The sequence below is a fragment of the Glycine soja genome, chromosome 9 (genome assembly GCF_004193775.1).
Source record: "Glycine soja cultivar W05 chromosome 9, ASM419377v2, whole genome shotgun sequence".
NCBI classification, from domain to species: Eukaryota; Viridiplantae; Streptophyta; class Magnoliopsida; order Fabales; family Fabaceae; genus Glycine; species Glycine soja.
In genome coordinates, this window is record NC_041010.1 from 41,254,724 (window position 1) to 41,278,141 (window position 23,418).

A 23,418-nucleotide genomic window follows, 5' to 3' on the forward strand; every position below is an offset into this window, starting at 1 on the left:
ATGATGATGATGGGTTGCAAGAGAGGATTTGAAAATGGAACTGATTAGAACAACCTGTTGCTATATTTTGGCATGGATTTCTGGACCGTGGAAACAGCTTAGCCATTCATTTCTAATTGGGGCATTTGGTTGTTGCATGTACTATTATCCATTTGACCAATGAATCATTGATTCCTCTTGGTCTTCTTGGATAGTTTTTTACTATAAGGGAGTCATTTTGTCATTTATGACTTGGCATATATCTGCATGAGATGATTCATCTTAGTTACTCGTTATCTTTTTGGATCTTTCACTTGATACTCGGAATTGCGTTGGACAAAGTTTAGGCTTTTGAGGGGTTATTTCAGTTTTGTTTTTATTTCATCACATGATTTCTGGGGTATCGGTCTAATTTGAGATTTTTTTCGCAGTTATAAAATTTAGAATTAGATTTGGCAGTTTGGCACCAACTCAAGAATTGGCCTAGCTCCTTCTATTTTAGCTGCTTTTAAAATTAACAACTTGTTTATCTATCTTGCAGTAACAATTTTTTAATATAAGAATAATGATGAAAAAAAGTATATGGTTCTAAACGAGTACTTTACTAAAGAAAATAAAATCTTTATATATATATATATATATATATATATATATATATATATATATATATAACACGATGAAACTTATTATTGATAGTATTGTAAAGTGAACACTTTTTGTAGTTTCTCGCATAATTTATATTGAAATAGAAATCATTAAAATTGGATTCCTTATTCGTCCTCTCCCTTCTCATACTAATGACCTTTACCAAGTTATTTTTTACGAATAACTTTATAAATAATATTTTTATATCTTTACTCACGCCAATATACCCGTGGCGAAAATTGACATTAGAATAACAAATTATTATAGACAAATTATTAAACCTATTAAGATGTCTTCCTTATTTCCCTACTCCTTTCCCTTTGCTGAGGAATTCTTTGTGGGTGTATCTGTCATCAATAATGATTTATCTAAGTAGTAAGTCTTTCCATATATATTTTTCTTAAAAAGACACAAATGTTTATTAAAAAGGACCCAATTAGATGGGCCAATATCTTCTTGGTTAACGGCCGACATTATTTCTATCCAGCTCGAAATAAAGCACACTTGACCCAAAATGAATCTTTTTTCTTTCTGAAAATATATTATGTAAAGGGAATTTCTCTTTACAGCACCTTTTTCTAACTATTTCCCCACATTTTTCCAAAAATACCCTTATATAGACGTGGTTAGATTCAACATTCTAGAAATTAAAATTTGAAACTATGCAAATTTTTAACACTTTAAAAAATTAAACTGCAGAAGCTTCTTACTGTTCAGTCTTGTGTCAAAAAAAGAAAGAAAACACGTCTCATCTCAGGAGCAACAAGCTGCAAGCAATGCAAAGATAAATGAAGTTTGAAAGAGAGAGAAATAGAGAAGCTCAACACGACTCCTCTATGAAACACTTGTGGAAATAGAGAGAGGACATTAAGAAAAATGAGTTTATCTTGTCCTCAAATTAGTTTTTAGAAATGAGTTTTTTTTTTTGCTGAATTTCTTTAGAAATGTGATAAGAAAATTGTAATGCTTTTAAATTTTGATTTCTAGAAACATGTAAAAAAAATACTTTTAGAACTTACTTTTTGAAATATTATATCTAACTACATGCATAAAGACGTTATTGAAATGAAATTTATCAAAAAGAAATGCAGTAGAGGACGGGTGTGCTTAAAAAAACTGCAAAAATAAAAACTTATATAAAACGGACATGGTTGCGGAACAAAAACAAAGGGGAAGGGGGGCTAGGTTGTTTAATCCTAATGTCTGTCGACCCACCTTAATTGACACAAAAATGATGAACCTTTTTATAATTTGTTACATCATTTTTCTTTTACCCCTTCAAAGTTTTTCCCTGCCCTTTGAAAATGAGAGTCTAGTCATTGTTTAAGGCATCCAGGTTGTTTCTTCCTGCAACTTTTTTTGTACAGGCTTCAACCTGATGAATGTAAATATTTTATATGAGCATACCTTAAAGTTTTTTTTTTATTACTCAAGTTATCTTATTAAGTATACACATATATTATATATACAACAGTATATGATTTTCAAGTAGATGGTTTATTTTTCCTCCTGTAGATATGAAAGCCTTTAGACTTAAAAGAGATCGAAATTCACCTCTAGCTATGTCATGTATCAATGCAATGAATTTGGTGTTATGATTAGAATGACTTCCAGAATCAATTTTGAAATAATGAAGTTCAATTTTTCATAACTTCTCTTATTTCCAAAGCCAGTAAAATTGCCTGTGGGCGATATAAAAATTAGTTTTCATTTTATATTAAAAAGGTAAAAAAGAATCAATATATAGAAAAACAATTAAATATCTAAATTCATTAGGGCTAAATATTTGTGATTTCTATGCACAATCAAAACCATTATCTGCTGTGAATTTCAATCTTGAGATTTGTAATTATTATATCTATTTGACAAAACTGTTAAAATATTTCAATAAAGCAACAAACAATGAAACATAAACGCACACATAAATGAAGAATTTAATTAGAATGTATTATAAAGTATTTTTATAGTATTATAAATGATAAGATCATTATTTTTTTGTAATAGTTATTCTAAATATTATATCTAAAATGATTTATAATTAATTGATAATATATTTTTTACATATACAATTTATGGAAATTAATTTTAAAAAAGGAAGAGATAGAATTTTATATTTTATATATTCCCTAAACGTAAAAGGTCTAGTTAGAAGTAAACCCTTTTTTTTCTTTGTGCAAAGCGTTCAAAATCATTAGCCAGATCTATCCCACTGTTCTCTTAGCATGATCTGCCTTTGTTTTGTCTATAAGCAATTATCATGCCTTCCACTCAAACAACGAATTACGACAATAACTTGAATTTCAGAGAATTTTACGAATTCTTAGAATCTTTAGATTCATCGTGTGTCGTTTTTAATGCATGAATCTTAATAAATCATCAAGCAAATGGACGGTAGCTTTCTCTTTTCAATAAGATTACAAGGTTGAAATTTTGATAATTGAAAGACAAAGGGTTTTTTTTTTATTTTTTAATTCACCTTCAGACGTAACATAGCACGTTTTTATATGAAGAAAATATGTGTTTGTTTGCGCGTGTGTATCTCGACTCCGATTGAAAATTGATTTTGCTTTTTAAAAATTTTAAAACAAAATCAATCCATATGAGAACTAAATTTTTTAATTTACACGACAAATTTTTCAAAAATAGGTGTCAATATTTTTATTTCAAAAATATGATTTATTGAGTAAAAGTTTTGGAAATAATTCAATATTTGACAATGCGTCTTATATATTTAAAATGTGTATAATAATGATTACGTTCCTGAAATCATTAGTCATGAAAGTTTAGGTAACATAATTTATTTATTTTTTTGAGGATGTTTTGGAAACATAATTAAATATCATCTCTTTTAAATATTCTAATATACTAGATAAGAGTTCGATAAATTTGTAAATAGATCTGATTCCCTATAAAGCAAATAGTTCATATTAGAAGGTAAAATAAACAACTCAATTGTTGATAAAAAAAAAAATAATAGTTGATAATATTCATACATAATAAATTATGAATATGTCAAATATTACTCATATCAATGATTAAAATGACTTATTTTATCTTTACTCCTTTTGGGGGGAAGGTAAATCTTAATTTTATGTTAGAATTTTTTTCTTTTGGAGTTTTAATGAACTAGATTGAGCTTCGTGACTTGGAAAGTAATATAAATATTTTAATTATTTTATTGCCAACTCCAAAATCATCATATTATTCAGAAACATGTGCCTATAGCTAATACTTAATTTTGATATTCAAGAAATATAACTCGATTGTATCAGGAAGACAAGAACAGGTATTAATCCCTTTTCATTGGGTCCATTGGATGTCAGCATTCTAATTATAAAACCAACTTGACGTGGATTTTCTTGAGTTGCTGTTAAAGGAAATATTTAATTAAGTGCTACATATGGTGGCATATGCTCTGGTCCACTTCTTTAATTTAGAATCAATTCGTGTCCAATAAAAAGTTTATTTTTAAATCAACCATTTCATTGTATAAAAGTATCTTTAATGTGATGTAAAATTGTAAATTACACAGGTTCTGTGTTTTAATTTCTCTAAAAACAAAAAAAGATCAGTGTTTTAATTGTTTGGTTTAAAAAATTATTTCGTATGCATTTTATGGTCTTATGCAAAACTCAGATGTTATCTTCATTTAAAGCTTAATTTGATTTAACATATTTAACCAAAAATTCAATTTAGGCTTTACAAAAAGTTTTTTTTAGTTAAGTTTTTTTTAATGCTAGTTGACTATAGCTAGATTTTTAGTAAGAGAAATGTTAATAATATTGTCTCTCACACTGCTAGGATTAACAAGGTTGGCTTGAGCTAGTTTTAATATTTATGTAATATATTTTTATGGTTTTAACCGTTTCTATGTGATGGCTACATTAGCTTATAAGCTCATGGCTTTGTTTAGCAATGGAGTTGCTGGTTCATAAACTAATTGATCTTTCTATCTAGTGATATAAGTTATTAATTTGTAAGTCTATTGATCTATTTAAAATAGTTTTGTTACCCTATTTAAAACCTTGATATGAAAGATAATTTTAAATAGACTTATATGTTATATCAGATTATCAGACTTATATGAAGGTTAGGTTGGGACTGTAACAAGCTGACAAATAAAGCTTGGATAACTAGTTATAAAGTATGTAAGGTCAAACTTAAGTTAGGCCTAGCTAATTTGGCTAGTTTGCCTATTTTCATCCTTAATAAGGATTTGGGTTAAATATTTATTATAATAGACTTATTAATTGTTCTCTTTTGATGTTCATAAGATTTTATCAAATTGATGAGTACTTTTGAGTTATGCGAAAGATAAAAAGTTATTACCTATTTTATTGATTGACAAATATTAAGATTCCTATTCTGTAATTAATCTTTTGTTTATACTACTTATAATTCTTTATGAATCTAAATATAAATACACATCTTTTGGTTGTAATTCTTCAGTTTTTATTAAATCAAGCGTGTCCTTAGACTACATTTGGATTTAATGACGAATGAAATGGAGTAGAATGAAATGAAATAGAATTAAACTTAACCTTTTCTCAACTCATAATATAAACCAATTCAACTCGGTTAAGTTAGATCACTTTAACACCTTTGTTAACCTCTCGATCTTGGTCATAGATATAGTAATCTCATTCATATATATGAGATTACCATTGCACATCAAGAGACATTTTTTCTAATTTCATTAGGAATTTCTTGACATGTTATTATTAATTTTATTACAATTGGCAAGGCCCTCTATATCGAGGCAAGATCTATTACCTATTCCTTGCATGGACTCGACAATCTTCAAAATGCTATTAGGACTTAGAAGACATTTTCATGAAACCATTACTATAGAAAGATTTCATGGGGATCAACAAAAACTAACAAATTACAATAGAAAGATTTCATGGTGATGTAATCCAACATTAGCCTTTGTGCAACGGCCCCCAATTTGAAAGAGGAGATAAATACAAAAGAAAAAACCGTGTATCTTAATTTATGTGATATTTGGTCTTATTTATCTATTAATCATGCTTTCCCCTATTTTTAATACCATATTCAGCGACCACTTTGTTTATATAACAAATTAATAATGAACATCTTGAGCTGCTCTTACCAGTTCAACTAACTTTAATTATTCAAAAACGTCTTCATTATTAAGCTTGGATGAACACAAAGCAAATATGAACCCCACATGAAGTTAAATATGTTCCACGTTAATCTCATCATATTAGATGGACAAAAAGAAGGAGACAGAAAAATGAAGCTCCCCAATTTTCTCTGGAGCACGCAATCTTTTGCATCAGCCTAAGATTTGCCCTTGCTTGACGATGGCATTTACTTTTTTTTTTTAGCTAACAACAATGGCATTTACTCATCTATAATCCTGGAAGAATAATTAATTTACTAAGCAAATCAAGGGAACTGTACTTTTGTATGTATTATACCGAACATTGATGAGGACCGATTGTCTTTCCACTCTTCTTCCGATGGCTACGGCTATCTACTTGCCACTCTCTACTCCTTCGTCGCATATCTGTTCATTTTATATGCGGGTATGACTCTTCGAATTTAATATAACAATTTGAGTATAATTTTGCAATATTCTAGGCATTATTTTCTCTCGGCGGCCTAGCACAACTCTTACGGAAATTCTACAGATGGAACATATATAGTGATGGGGAAATGATACAGGTAGATTTTTACTCGATTGTTTCACTTGAAAAGTTAAGAATTTAATTTTGATGATGATAGAAAGCTAAGAAGGGCTTAAATTAAAGAGAAAAGTGGCCATCGCATTTTGTAATATACATTGAAATTTATCAAAAAACATAAAATTTAGCGAGTCACTCTTTTTGTTACATTTCATTCGTGATTTATAATTATTAATAAATTTCAATTAATAATAAAAAGTAGTATATAAAAATATGTTAAAGAATTTGTTGATAATACGATTCTAGATTGAAACTTTCAAGTTTGACAAAGAAACTGATGATGGAACCAAAAGTGTATATAAGAAATTTTGGTTCAAGGAAAATTATGTTGTCTGGCTATAGCAATTACAGTCTATGGTTTTAGCATCTTGATATAAGTCTTCTTGTATTAAGGAGGCTTTTAATTTTCTCTAGCCGTCGTGGGGTGTGCCCTTTTTATTGTTGTATCATTTTGGGTTTACGAGAAGAAATTTTGGAAAAAAATGTTATAAGGGAGAACAAACACTACTAACTCATCATTTGCCCATTAATAGCAACTTCACAATTCCCATCGTAGACGTTAAGACGTAGCGGTTCCTTTGTTGAGTTTCTTCCGTCTCTAAATGAACTTTGTATCATGCATCCTGCACCCGTTTTGTCAAAGCCAGAGATGGATACCTGATGGGAAGGGACCTGATGCTCCTGATTTCGAGGTCAGGAATGCCTCCTAGAATTTAGAAGGAGAGGAAATTTGGTGAATTTTTTGATGCCTTCTCTTTTATTCATAGTAGTATTTATATAGAACTTGCATACATAACGACAAATGCTAACGGTCTTGCCAGCTCAGGAATGAAGATCCGCTAGACAGATTTGAGAATGCAAGCAATATTCGAGAAGGATCTAAGGCACATGGCCCTGCTACGTGGCACTAACGGCCGAAATTACAAAAGAGGAAAACTCTAAAGAGGGAAAAATTCTACTATGGTGAGCCTTCTTCCCTTCCGTGACTCTGTTTTTCTGAAACTTGTTTGAAGGGCTCTAATGGATGAACTCCTCCCATCCTGAGGGTCTTCTGGATATTCTTCGGGGTCTAGGTCCGTTCTTATCAATACCCTTTAAGCTTGAACGTTTTCTATAATTGTGGCCATGCACTATGTTAGCACTGCAAAGCATTGAACACATTTGCCTTTGCTAAGACATCAAAAAGAGAAAGTGGATTTCACAACTGATTCCCAGCATGATGAGGAAATGAACTAATAACTTTTGGTAACAAATCCGTAAGATATATTATACTATTGTTCATGGCAGTTAAGGACACCCACATGGGGAAAACTGTAAGGAGCATTAATCAACACAGTAATGGCAATTTCATCTTCCTTTTTTGACGTAAGCAAGTTTGTAATGAAATTATTTCTTTATGTAAGTGGAGAGTTCCATAATTACAACACATACAAGTATACAACTGAATTGGAACAATAAATTGGTTTATAGCAATCATGCAACGTTAAAGGTTTTAGTATAATTATAATAATAACTAGTAAACTTTACTTAAAAATAGTTTTTTATCCAAATATATACTTGTATCCCAGGATTCCAAAAATGCCAAAAAGTCCAGCTGTGTAGCTAGTGAAGTACACAGAGCCTAACTGCTATAAACTCCATCTATAACAATTTAACATAGCAGAAATAGTTGGTGAACGCATCAAAAGCAGCTTCAAATTTCATGTTGTTTTTAATGTATCTTGAGAGAAAGAGCCACCCTTTTGGGTCTCTTTCTAATGGTGGAATGCTGACTATTCCGTGCATTAGCACTGATTCAGATTCAACAAGCAGATACATGCCATAGCCTCGTACACAGACAACTTGGGACTAAAGTAGTATTCGATGCCCTGTTTTTTACCGTTAATACTACCATTCATGTTGGAAAACATTTTCATTGTCAAAGTTGGTAGTAGGGTCAGAACAGTAGTTAGCAGAATACCTGAATAGGAAACTGGCTTACCAGATGGGAAAAATAAGCCAGAGATCTAATAGGGAGACCAAGTCAAAAACTTGAAAATGTAGCAAAGAAGTAACGCCCAAAAAGAATTATTATCAACATAAAAACAGAGAAGGAAGACGCATTTTCTATTTTCTGTTGGAATGTATTTTTCACATGGCCTAAAAGGAACATCAACTCAAACCAGCATGGAAATGTTGGTTCCCCAATGACAACCAAGTTATCAACTCAATCACACAAAAAATGATACTTTTCCGACATGATAGATCCAGACTGAGACAGCCAATAAGCCAAAAAAACCTAAAGAACACAATCAACAAACATTCAAAAATTGTTCTCTTTTTATGGTTGTGTAACAATAGGTGCATAGTGCATGCTCCAACCAAAAATAACCCAGAAATTTTTAAAAGAATAATATTCTTTTATAATTTATTTGTAAAACTACTAAAAGAAAACAAGGATTGCAGAAGCAAAAATGGTTTGATTAGCATTACTCATAACTGGAATGGAAGTAATCACTGGGACTGATAAGCTGAAGCATAATAATATTGAGAACTTGCATGATCACATTTATGATTTATTATAAATATATACACTACCTAAACAGATAAAATTACCCCTATTTCCACTCCACCCACAGATTTGATGAAAACTGTCCCTAGCTAGTTATACTACTACTCCATGGAGCTTCCCAACTTGATTACCTCAAAATTCAATACTAAGCTGCCCAATAAAGAAAAAGAAAATCTTAAAATTTTACAGAAACAGCTACCGGGAAGGCTTAAAATACCCCAGAGCAGCACACAACTTAGAAAGAGATAGCTAGCTAATAACATGACACAAACACACACTTATAATCTCAACGCTGCCGCAAAGTGCCAACATCATCGTACATCCCCAACCTTAGCCGACAGCGCCGCTCGAAGCTGCTCCTGCGTGTAAAATCTACTTCCCATCTTCACCGTTGCTTGTTGGATCATCAAATCGTTGACCAACGTTACGGTGGCGTAGTGCACGTCCAAGTCCAACTCCATCAATGCCGTCATCAACGTCGCCGCGGGGTGGTTCTTCTTGCTGCATGTGATCGTTATCATCGCGTCCCAACCAATGATCTTCACGTCCATCTCAACCAAGTCAATTAACGCCGGCTGATTCGACGACAACTTGTTGTTATTGTTATTATTACACGCGTGATTAGAAGAAACGTTATCGGTTGTTTTCTCGAGTTCCTTCTTCACTCCTTCAAGCTGCTTATGCAATACATCTTTATCAGATTCGAGGGTCTGAAGCTTGGACTTCAGCTCGGTGATGTAAGATATCGCGTCGCCCAGAAGCGACGCTTTGTCCATCTTTGACACGTTGGGAACCACAGCACGAAGCGCGTAGAATCTCTGGTTCAGCTTCTCCCTCCTCTGTCTCTCTGCTTCAACATGGTTTAATGGTTCCTCTCTTCCGTTCGCCGGCTTCCGCCCTCTCTTACGCGGCCGCTTCTCCGGCTCCACCACCGGGTCCTTCACCACCGAAGCCTCCAGATCCGAGTGGTCGGAATCGCCGCCTCCGCCGGACTTCAAATTCGTGGCCGGAATAATCACGCCGGAGGTGAAAGAAAGCATTCCATCGTCGTTGCTGCCACGCGAATTCGGTGACCTTTTCTTCCCGTTGTTGCTCATGTTATTCTTCTTGTTTTCATCCACAGCAGCAACAAACGGTGACTGGCCGGAGAAAAAATGGGAATTGGAATTGGTATTGGTATTAGTATTCCCATTGACGCCGCCGTAGGAGGTTCTCCTGCTCTCGCCGAAGCTGAGAATCTCGCCGGATTCCGGCTTCAGAGAATGGTGATTCTGATTGTTCCCACTCTTTGGGTCGAACCCGTACTCAGAGAAGTTCAATTCTCTGGAGAACACGCTCTGGTTCTGCGGAATCGCGTGAATAGAACTAGGGGTTTCGGTTAAAGTACTCGAACCAGGGGTTTGAATAGAACTCTCTAACTGCATCGTCTTTGAAATCGAAATCCCCTGAGTCTGTGCAGGAACCATGACCGAAGGGGTAGCAGCAGCAGTGTTAACGGAATCCCTAACTTCGGGATCGCTGAGCCAGAGCGAGGAAGGGTCGTTTTCGCCTTGATCGGCGCTGGTGGCGGGCCAAGAAGAACCCATGTCGAAGTTGTTGTTGCTAAAATTGAAGAGAACCTTCACCTTGTTCATCAGATCCGAGTTCTGGAAAATTAACTCGGTGGAACCCAGTTCAACGACGCCGTTCGCGGACGGTATGCAAACTAAGGTTTGCAAGCCGAACATATGTCCCTGCCTCGCCCTCTCGCAGGGCGAGGCAGAGAGACGGTCACTCCCGGTGACCCAAACGGGGGTCGAGTTGAAGAAGGCCTGTCCGGGCAGTCCTCCGCCGTTGACGAAGGACTGCGTCATGGAGACGAGGAAGAACCACTCGGTGTCGGTGACTTCCTCGTCGACGTCATCGGAGGCGGAAGCGGAGGAGGAGCCGGAGATGAGGGAGTTAAGTTCCCGGAGAACCTTTTTGCGGTGGTCCTGCTCGGCGGCGGAGGTGGCTTTGGACTTGGCCTTTGCCTTGGCTTTGTCGTCGTCGCCTTTGTAGTAACCGTCGCCCCAACCGAGGAGAGTGGAGCCGGAATAGTCGTAAGAGGACTGCCAGAAGATGGCGTAGGTCCAGGTCTCTCGGGCGCCCTCGATTAAGGCCTGGAGGCGGTGCTGGAGGGTGTCCTGATTGAAGACCGCCGTGGATTGCGGCTGCGGAGGAGCGGGAGGGGGCCAGATGGAGGAGAGATCGGAGGATGGCATGAAGGCCTCCATCACCGAGGAGTTCTCGTCCGTCCACAGATTCATTCGCTGACTGAGTTGATGATTGGGGTTAGTTACAGAAAGAAAGCACTCACTGGGATTGAGATTGGGAAGAGAGAGAATAAGGAGATATTCGAGTTTTGGATTTATTTGGAGTGCATTTAGGGTGAATTTTAATTTTAGGGACAGAACGAGTGAGAGTGAGTGCGAGCCTTCCGCGAAACGCCCACTTTTTCGCAAACACGGCGTTCTAATTCTAACCATCTTTTCTTCTTTTTTTGGAAGATACACGACGTTGTAAGATCTATCACTGTAACTGTTGAGCTGAGTAATTAGGAACTGAATCTGTTTTCTCTCTGTTTCTAATTTTATTTCCTTGTTCAATTAAAGGATAAATAAGGAGAGGAATTTCTTCTTTGGTAACAAAAAAAAAAAACCATCGTTTAAAAAAGATGGTTGTGATCAAGTCAGCAATATTCATAAGATAAAAAAAAAATTAAGATTTTATTTTAAAAAAATCGAACATGTATCATTTAAACTACTTGTTAATGTTTTTTTACGGTTCAACTATTTATTAAAATGTTACGAGTGGCAATAAAGAAGATATCATTAACTAGTAGTATAATAGTAGAACTATTTATTAATGTTAGGAGGGACAATAAAAGAAGAAGATTTTTTTTCTGAATAAAATAAGTTAAAATTCAATAGATTTCTTAAAATTTGTAATAGTTAAAATAATCTTATGTTGTAATTTAAATTATTTATTGTAAATATAAAATTCAAACTATTTATTTATTATGAAAGTTAGTTATAATTCAATATAATTTACACATTCAAACTTAATTGAGTATTACAATGCATTTTTTTTTTTACTTCAAGTAGTAATTTTATAGCTCAAAATTTTAGCTTACGATTTAGTAGCTGTTTTACATATTCATGGATTGAAGTGTGACTTGCATAATCGATCTTCCGAAACAAGCAAACCCACTCTAATATGTAAAAATTGTATTTAGCCATTTACAAATTTCTGAAGTTTGCATTATATATGTTTTAACCAACTCTACATATAAAACTGTCCTACAGTCGTACTACTAAATGATTATTAGAATTATTAATTGTGAATGAAAAGAAAACATAATTAAGCAAAGAGTTCAGCTAAACAGTGATTAGCGGAGTTTTTTTTTACGAAAATTAAATATTAATAAAATAAGTAGATACTTTACACAAATAATTAACATGATGATAAAAAAAATCGTTATTAGAATATAAATTCATAAATATACACTGTCTAGCGCATAAATTTGTAAAATAATAAAAGATAGAAAAAACATCTTATTTAATAGTAATTTATATTTTTAGCCACCCTAACAAAAATCATCTAGCTCCGCTACCGGTAATTATCATAAAAAATTAATGTTCTATTAAATCTGTATTTATGTATGAACCTGGATCACTTATTTTTTCTTTTCTACATGGATCGTTTTCACTTCAAGCACATCAAGATAAGAAAGAATTTGTTGACGGCCGATCTGATTTATTGCGTGATTACGAAACCCTTTTTCATTTTACGTGGCCTACTTTTTTCTTAAAATATTGTCAACCATTTCATTATTGTGTCACGTTTTACTTTATGCGTGTATTATTGACTATAAATATTTTTAATCTCCTCTTCACGTGTATGCCACTTTTCCCTGTCAAAGCCACCCTCACTTTTGTTTCTTACTTGGTATCCAATTATCCATATATTTTATATTCCTCACTAATTCATTTTCGAGTATTCCAAAATCATATGTAATATCGTTCATCTGTACCAAAAAAATATCGTTCAATTTTACTATTTAAATATTAAAAGTCAAAGTTACATGTAATATGGTATATTGTTCTTCATTTATTGTTTTTTTTTCAAGTACCCAAATCTAAAAAATATACTTTAAATAAACAAAATATTTTTTAATATCCTATTTTCTTATTCACCTGACATTTTCTAAAAACTTGACGTACTGTCACTTTTAAAAAAGTTTGCTATGGCTCATGAACAGTGATGAATCAGAAACAAAAATAATGGAGACAATAAATTATTTATAATATTCTCTCACAAAAAAACATATCACAAATTTTTATAAAATAATAGTATCATAGTAAAAGAAATTAAAAATATTTGAGCTTTTACAAATTACAATTATTCTTTACACATTTTTATACTTCAAAAAATATTTTATGATTTTTATGTCGATATTATAAAAATAAAATAATGAAATAAATATAAACTTATTATTTTTTATTACTTATATTTTTATATTAATTTTTAAAGAAATTATCTTATATAAGAACAATATCTATTCTTTTATGAGAAAAAAAAAATTGACATAGACAAATAAAAAAAATTACGTTTACTCATGAGCTAACACGATTCATTTTGGTTTACAAGCGAAATGGATTCCAAAAAAGAAAAATTACGTTTCCTGAGTTAATCTAACTCTATTCACTCGATTTGTGGATTAAGACGAGTCATTTAAGTGAGTCAAATTGATCCATATTAATATGTTTTTTTATTTTTTAAAGTATATTTTTTCTCTTTTATTTTGCTTTTAAACTTTCTTGATAATGTTATGAATGAAATGAGAAGGAAGAAAATGAAAAGAGGAATGAAAACTAAAGTTATTTGGTTGAGATAAAAGAGGATGTAAAAAATATGAAATGGTTTAATTAAAGTAACTAGATGATAGGAAAGAGAAAATTGAATTGTGTAATAAATAATTGAATTAATATCTTTTAAATATTTTATTTGTTACTAGTCATTCAAAAATATTAAAAAAAAGATACTAAAGATGTTATTGGCAATCTTAAATTGAAAAAAAAAATACATATTTTTTAGCGAGTTTAATAAACTATCACAAAATGATATTTTGAATAGTTAGAAAATAATAAAAACATCTTTATCACACATTTTCTAACTGTTTAAACCGCTACAAAAATAATTGCCACAAAATGTCATTTCCACCCCACAATTTCAGTTCAATTTTTCTATTTTATGATGAAAGTTAACATTGTGGGTTATATCACCTTTCCTCTTGGTTTCAACCTCTTTCATCATAAACAAACAATCTTACTTTTTCATTCTCCACATGTTTCATCCATCTCTCTTTCATAATACCATACCAAGTCTTAATTTCTCTTAAAAAAAATATATATGTTGCACTGAACTACTGGTCAAAATTATAGTTTGACCTGATATTTGATAATAAAAAAATAGACCCTTGTCAATAAAATCTTTTAAAATAGACCCACTCATTTTGAAAATTAATTTATAAAAGATGCTCAAATGGGTTAATTAGTCCATTTTTACAGTCTTCCATGCAACTTTGAGTTGAAATTAACCATGTCATTATTTCTTTGCACTTCTTCATATATTTTTCTGCTACCAAACTATGCATGAACTCCAATATCCATCCGCTTCATTGCTCTTCCACCCTTCCCCCTTACACTTCAATGCAACCATACAAACGAAAAGTAAAGGGAAAAAAATCCTTTCATTCAGACATACTTTTATAAGAAAAAGGTAAATATTAAGACATTAATTAAAAAATTAAAATATAAATATTTTTATTAGAAATAAAATATTCTCCATTGACTTAAATAAAAATGATTTTTTCTTTTGATTCTTAAATCAATATTCTTAATATACTGATTAACAAGATCTTAAGAAAAAAAATAAATCACTTATTTTATTATTTTCTAATAATTCCACCCTGTTTCTTCCAATCCAAATAAATGTTTAGTGTTCTAGAGTGTCTTAAATATGTTCCATTGTCTTTTAAAAATGATATTTATGATGAACAATAAATTTTTTATCTCACCTTCTTTCAAACAAAATAAGGTAAAAAATAATTTTATTTGTTTAAGGATATGTTTGAATACAAGTTAATTTTTTTGAGAATTTTTTTTTTATAAAAAATAGAGTTTTTCTCATAGAGAAATTTTCAAGATTTCCTTTAGTTTGTATCCATACATGTTCCAAATAATAAACATATTTTTTATTTTAATTTAATTTTTTAAATTTACTTTGTCTATGCAGCATGGTAAAAAAAAATAAGAATAAGAATAAATTCGTTTGAAGAAAAGAAAAAATATTATTATTTCATAAGATTTATATCTCTATTTTAATTTTAAAAAAAAATTGTTTTATTTCCCTCTCTTAATCAAACACGCCATAACGAATCAGGATCTGAATCTAGCAGCGAGTAGCCACAATGCAATGACGATGAAGACTGAAAGTGGCATAAGCGTGACGCAGAGTGTGAGTTACAGTGACATAGTGACTTAAAGAAGCCAATCATTTCTCACTTTTATCACACAAAACAGAGGCTGCACGTTTTTCATATTTTTGATGCCCTCCCTCTCTTCTCCTCCTTTTTTATTATTAGTTTCAGCCCATTCCAACTTGGCGGTGGAGTGGCCAATCAATGTGGACTTCCTCCGTACACCTCCCTTTGTATTTACTTCAATTTCTTCACCAGACACGCAAGCAAATGCGTCATTGTTTGTTTTCATTTCATGCACCCAACAGTCTATAAAATCACTGCCTTTTCAATCATTATTGCTTAATAACCAAAGAGGAAAAGAAAATTGTAATTTATGGTACGATATAAAGTAAAATATTAACAGGGAGATTGGACAAAATTAATTCATATACCATGTACCATTAAACACTTAAATCAACATACATGACACTTTTACATGTTAACCATATTTGAGTATATCCTAGATATTTTTTTCATTCTTAAATAGAAGATTTTTTTAACTAATTTATATTTTCTAAAAAAAATAGTTATCGTATTAAATTTATTAATTATTTATATTATAATTTCAAAATTATTTATTTCCTTTCTTTTTATTTACTTATTTATTTTTCATTAATGTTTTAAAAAAATAATTAAATAAGAACATATGAAAAAAATAGTTAATACATTTAAAGATTAAAAAATAATCTTATAAAAAATGACAGGTAAATTTTTTTAAAAAGATCTTATAATTAGAGATGGATGAAATATTGGATTGTATTAAATATTTGGAAAAAAAATTATTGTGTATAATAATCATATTTGACTCAAATACGATTGGTTCCAGTAAAAAAATATAAATATATGTAATACTAAAAAAAGAGAAAATTAATCCATATTCTCATTTCACATGCTTTTGGGACTTTTTTTTATTCAACTTCTATTTTAAAACATTTTTCTTAATCATTTATTTAAAACTAATATTGTTAAGAAGGGATTTTTTTTATTAGAAATTGCAATAAAAATATATTAATGTTTCATATTATCAAAAAGTCTCACGAAACTAAAAAAAATCGAAGACAATAATAGCTTATAAACATCTTCCGTTAGCTCATGAAGACGTTTTTCGAAGTAGTGCAAAATCGTAAAAATTCATAAGAATCAACATGGACAATATTTGAAATACAACAAGCTTAACAATGTTATGTTTTTTTTATGTCATATTCGTGAAGGGGATCTAGTCCTATCCCTTGACCAAGGTTGGAACAATTAATAATATTAAATGTTATATATTTTAAAAATTTTAATTATTGTACTTAGACAAAACCTTTTTTTTTTTACAGTATTTTAATCCATCTTAACATCGACGTAATATTAGACAAAATTGTTTTGTTGTGTTTATCTTTTAATAAAATTGTATAGACAAAGAGAAGCTATAACTAGAACTCGATGTAGTGTCGGAATATATTAAATCTCGTTCATGTATATAGTATTAGTTTTTCGTATGGTGGTCCCTTGTTGACCCATAGTCTAATTGGTCTTACCTAACGCACGGAACATAAAGATTAGAAGCAGTAAGAAGCTAAATAAGCATAATTAGGTTCTAAATATTGTGTTAAATAACGCAACTACCGCTACCATTCTGTCATCTTCTTTCAGGTTTGTCCTCTAGCTAGCTCCAGGTTTGATGGTTCAGTCTTCACACTGGCCTTAATTAGCAATATCTGTTGTTACTAGTTAGTGTAAAATTGTGTGAACAAATTAATATTAAAAACATTATGCTTTGATTTCCTTATTCTTTTACAAATGAAGACTAAAACTACGAAGAGAAGTACTGTGCGATTTTAAATTGAAATATAGTATTATCAGTGTATATATAGTTTGAAAATGGAGGGTACGTACGAGGGTTAGAAACTGTTTGACTGGCAGATGATATCGGATGACATTTGGCGAAGAGGGAAAGAATGAAAGAAATACTATACTATGTACGTATATAGTACAAGGATGAGATTGCAGAGAAAGTGTCACCCTCGTGAAATGTGTTAATGGTTCCCTACACTACAATGTCAATATGTTCACAATGCGCGGATCAAAAAGTTCAGAAGACCACTCAAAATAATACAAAATTCCGACCATGCACACGACCCCGCGTTAGACTTAGAAACGTCAATATATAGACCATGTACTTCCTCCATTTTTAAATGAATAATGTGTAAAGTTAACACTAAATAAGTTACTATCATTTATTAAATTAATTTTACTCTATATAAATGTACTATTTATAATTATTGAGTGATTGATGGTGGTTAAAAAATTGTTACACACAATATTAACAAAATTATTAGATTAATTTTATTTTTTATTGATAAAAAGGAGGCCTAACCCATTACACTAAAACTGTTCGTTGAAGAGCTACACCAGTAAAGTCCTGCCAAAGCAGAGACATAATCCCATGAGGAGGCTCATCAAAAACCAGATTTATTTACAGTGTAAATTTAGAATAAAAAAAATAATATTTTGTCGAAAATTGAAAATATCATTTAATATGTTTTTTTAATGTTAAAACATTAATTATTTTGAAATGGAAATATATTAAATAAAAATTATTCTTAAAATTATACCGAACCAACTAATTGGGCTAGAGAATCGGTAAATCGGTTCAATTAAGTTACAAAAAATGCCATATATATATAGGAGAAAAACTAGTTCAAGAGTCCAAGAACCAGTCAAAATTGATTAAAAACTTACGAAAAATCAGTTCACAGTAGAGCAACAAAAAATGTTTAATGCGATCTTTTTTTTACGGGTAATTCAACCTTATTTACACTTTAGTTTTAAATTAAAAATAACCTAAAGGATTGTCATATTTTTTATTCTAGACATAAAGTTGTTATTATTAATAGATATTATTGTGTATTATTAATACTTAAAATTAAAAATTATTATATATTTAATGTGAATTTACATGTGTACGTTAAATATTAAAAACTTATACTAAAATAATGTTTTTTAATATTATTTATGCATTATTTAATTATTATTTTGTTGATACCGATTCAATTACAGTTAAATCATCAAGCTTTAATTAATGCCTGAAATAGTTTAATGATCGGTTCGATTTTAAAACCATTGATAATATCCCGACCTAAATTAATTATTCTTACTCTTTAAAGTTAAAGTACTAAATAAATTACAAATATTGACAAAATTACTAGTATTTAGTTTTTTTAATTTATTCCTTTAATTGTTTTTTTTTCTGTTTTCTTGTCAACTATGTCATTTCTTACTGCTAGCTCGCCATTGTGATTTTTTTTGTCAATGATGGTTTTTATTTATTGTGACAATTTTTTATGGTCACTAAAATTAAAAATTTGACAAAAAAAAAACAAATAACAGCTAAAAAAATAAGAGTAGTATTTAATTTTAGTCCCTGTTTAATCTTTTATATGTGATTTTGGATCTCCTTCTTTTTCTATGATTTTAATCCTCATATTTTAGAAAATCTGTCATTTAAGTTCAATTTTATATTTTGCATACATTGTTTTTTCTCTTTTATTTATATTGTATTAATAAAATTATTTCTTATTGGTGGTTCCTTAAATAAATTTTTTTTACCAACCTTAAATCAATATGTTAAATTTGGAATTTAATTTGACCAAAAAAAATATATATATGTGCAAATTATGGTTTGAACCAAACTGAAGATTTTTTAATGTGAGAACTAAAATCACAAATCAAGAACTAAAGGGATAAAAAATGTAATTTAGACCAAAAAAACAATATAAAGCAAAATAGTGATCGCAAAATGAAAGAAAATGTTAGTTTGCTTGAACGGAGAGAAAACAATGGCAAGCAGAAAACTTTGAAATTTAAATTATGTGAAAAAAATATTTTTTTTCCTTATATAAACTTTTCTTTTCAACAAAAAAAGATTAATGTATTATTATTTGTGTTTTCTCTCTCATTTTTTTCTTTTATCTTGATTCTTAATTAAACATGGGGTAACAAATTAAAATATTATTTTTTCTTTAAACTTCTAAGACATTAATCTGTTTGGAAAAAAAGATATAAGGGGAGACATGAAAATAAATTAGGTGATTTGGTAGGAGAGAGTTAGAGAAGAAATAATTTTTAAAATAATAAAATTTATGTAAATAATTAGAGTAAAAATAATCTATATATTAAATTAATTTACAAATATATATATATATATAAATAGTTTATATATTAATTTATGAAATTTAATTATAAATTGGTAAAATAAAAAAAAATATGTAAATTATTCAAAATATAAACATATGAAATGATATAAAAGAAAATTAAAAATATTTTTATATTAAATATTTTTAATTTATAAATTTTGATAATTTGAAAAAAAATAGCTTTTGATTGATGATATATGAAAAATAATATTAATATAGTTAACTAAATAAAACAAGTATGTTAGAAGTTTATTCTTTCTTTTTTTAAATAAAAAGTCATGAATTTAATTTTTATCAAACACATTTTTTATCTTTTATTTTATTTAATATTTTTTTACACTTTTTAATGATCAATTAACATAGAAAATCAACATTATAATTAACCTTCTTTATATTTTTCTTCAATCAAACACCCATCATTTTTACTTTATTGTTCACTTATTTTCACCCGTCATTTCTATTTTCTATCTATTTTATTTTTCTCCATTCTGCCGCAAAACATCAGTGCATCACACTTTACTAGCATAATATATCCTCATAGAACCTCCACTTTTGCAGAATATCATCCATCAATCAACCCTCCTCTCTGGTTTAAAAGATCTAATCAGTCAAATTTACAACTAAATTAAACGGTTTGGGAAATCCATGATTATTATATATAACGAGTGAGGTTAGAGTTAGACAATGTTGCAACTACATACGTACTAATGGATTAGGAGTATGTGAATTGGAGTGTTGATCAAGACAAGATTTCAGGTATTGGGTCAACCCAAAGGCAAATATATGAAAGGGATGTTTGAGAAGCTGAGTCAAGATGATTCAATAATAGAGTATGTTATGTGTGTGGTCTGCAGTTAGACATATGGACCCGAAATGCAAAGGCGCACGTTCTTCACGCATTCACTTTTTGTCGGTATTTTAATGCATCAATAGTGACAGCGTATGCAACTTGCTTAATTAGCATTAATCATTCACAACTTCTTCCGCAAGACATCAAACACTGTGCATCCCTCCTTTATATTTTATTCACGCTCATGTTCATAATTTTATATTAATCCACGCCATTTTTTTCATTTATATAACTTTTGCCATTTAGTATTATCCTTAATAAGTTCTATTCGTGTATAATTTAATGTCGCACCCGTGTGTATATGTTTAAAACATGATCCTTTTGTATATAATCAATTTCTATCGTTTCATAATTAGCATCTCGTTGTACATATGTACATTTCTTTTATTAGGGTTACATCTTGTTACTACTGAATAGTAAGTTAACAGATCAAAAACAAGAAGACAGAGATTGATTATATTAGGAACAAAAGTAAAATCAATTAGTGATATATATATAGAGAGAGAGAAATTAAAATAAAATAAAATAACGGAGTGCAGAAATCCAACCAAACATAGCTTTAAAACGTACTGCGGAATGTATTCCAGGCTTTGTGCTCATGATAATGCTGTTATTGCTGTCTTCTCACCAAGGACAGCACAAATTTCAATTGATAATATTGCGTGATCTGTGAAGTGAAGAAATGCAATGTGCATTTATATTTCATAGGCATGGTTCAAATCATGCTTCTACTTTTTGATTTGGCAAGAATAACTTTCCTTTCGAGATTATATTGCAGGCTTCAAGCCTAATATATCACTAGTTTTATATTTTCTTTTCAGCGAGCCTTTTCTTTGTGTACCTAAAGAATATTGCGCATCATGCATCGATATTTAAAAGTAAATGTTTGGTACTACGAATTCGTATTGCGGGAATACTGTGGTGGCTTTATTTACTGGCTATGACAATTTTCTTTTTGAAAAAATTAGCTCGACATGAAATATTAATTAGGACCAAAGATTTGATGCATCATGTAGCCCACAAATATATACAGCATCAAGCCACCGATTGTGGGTATTTGGATTCAGATATAACACCAAAAACATGTAACAAAAGTGACAATGACATTTTTCAATCGTATTTGATTCAATGACACAAGAAGGAGGGTTTCTAACTTGGAGACGAGCTCTAGAAACACATGGCTTTCGTCTAAGCAGAAGCAAATCGGAGTATATGGAATGTAAGTTCAACAAAAGAAGGAGGGTTTCTAACTCAGAGGTGAAAATAGGAGACCATATTATCCCTCAAGTCACAAGGTTTAAATATCTTGGGTCTGTAATACAGGATGATGGAGAAATTGAAGGGGATGTGAATCATCGCATTCAAGCAGGATGGATGAAATGGAGAAAAGCATCGGGGGTGTTATGTGATGCAAAGGTACCGATCAAGCTAAAGAGAAAGTTTTATCGGACTGCGGTAAGACCGGCGATTTTGTACGGAACAGAATGTTGGGCGGTCAAGAGCCAACATGAGAATAAAGTAGGTGTAGCGGAGATGAGGATGTTGCGGTGGATGTGTGGTAAGACTCGACAGGATAAAATTAGAAACGAAGCTATTAGAGAGAGGGTTGGAGTAGCGCCTATTGTAGAGAAGATGGTGGAAAATAGACTTAGGTGGTTTGGGCATGTAGAGAGAAGACCGGTAGACTCTGTAGTGAAGAGAGTAGACCAGATGGAGAGAAAACAAACAATTCGAGGCAGAGGAAGACCCAAAAAGACTATAAGAGAGGTTATCAAAAAGGATCTCGAAATTAATGGTTTGGATAGAAGTATGGTACTTGATAGAACATTATGGCGGAAGTTGATCCATGTAGCCGACCCCACCTAGTGGAATAAGGCGTTGTTATTGTTGTTGTTGTTGTATTTGATTCAATGACAGTATCAATATGGTGGGTGTGATTTAATTAGATGCAATGCAAATGTAAAGTGTGTCTTTTCTTGGTCATGAGAGGAGGAGGCGTGTTATTATTATGAATTGTGTGGCTGAGCTTGATTGGATTCATGTTGCTGTTGTTAGACGTATCTTAATTAGTACGTACAGGATTTAGGGTAGCCAAGACCAAAAAACATAATTTAATTAAGAATTTTTGAATTTTATATTATATATAATTATTTTGTGAGTTAAGAATATATAATAGTCTTGAGTACAAGAATGACTAACCTACTGTGTAGTAGCAAAACGAAAGAAAAAAAAAATCACTGCTGCGAAAAACTTAGGACGTGACGATGCTAATTTTGGGTCATCTTATCTCCTTACTGAGAATTCTGGCATGAGATATCAGATGCGAAATATAACAACTTCAGAGTTGCTTGAGGTGGACGGTGATTCTCTACACGCTATAAGATCATTTCAGAACATCAGTTAACGTGATTTTTTGTTAATGTTTATTAATATGTTTAGTCTGATAAATCGACTGTAAATTCAAAATTAATTTTAGATTGAGACAATTTTAGGTAATTTTAATATTGAATTAAAAAATGTAAACTTTACTACTAACTTTAGAATAAATGTTTTAAACATAAATCACTCCACTTCATAATAATTTTAATCCAGGTTGATTTAATTCAAAGTCAAGTTTGCAAATATACACTTAAAGTATCAATTAAATTATCAACTTTCAATTTTCATTCTTTAACTAACTCATAATTTGATTACTAAACACGCCTAATATATCAATGTTTCGTTTTGGGAAATTTCATCGTATATAGGATTTATATTATTAATTTGTCGTTCCATTAATAAAACTAGGAAACGTGCTAGTTCAACTCATGTTATATAGTTTGCAACAAAGTTAGACACCACACTCTTCAGAAATGTTTTTCCGCTCGATGATTACAGAAAAAGAAGCCCAAGAAATCAGGCCCAAGCTCAATTGAGAACACATTAGAAGAATTTTAATGATAGATATCAAATTGGAA

The 23,418-nt window shown here is 30.8% G+C and overlaps 1 protein-coding gene across 1 annotated transcript; it reads right to left on the reverse strand.

The window, feature by feature from the left end:
• Positions 1–8,838: 8,838 nt before the first annotated feature.
• On the reverse strand, positions 8,839–11,411 carry LOC114368951 (transcription factor MYC2-like). Its single transcript, XM_028326254.1, has one exon. The coding sequence runs from the start codon at positions 11,391–11,393 to the stop codon at positions 9,198–9,200; it is 2,196 nt and encodes a 731-aa protein (XP_028182055.1). The 5' UTR covers positions 11,394–11,411; the 3' UTR covers positions 8,839–9,197.
• Between the last annotated feature and the right edge of the window lie 12,007 nt (positions 11,412–23,418).

Bases quoted from the DNA above. Each gene is read 5' to 3' on its own strand.
- LOC114368951 (XM_028326254.1), bottom strand. From the start codon at position 11,393: ATGGTTAGAATTAGAACGCCGTGTTTGCGAAAAAGTGGGCGTTTCGCG.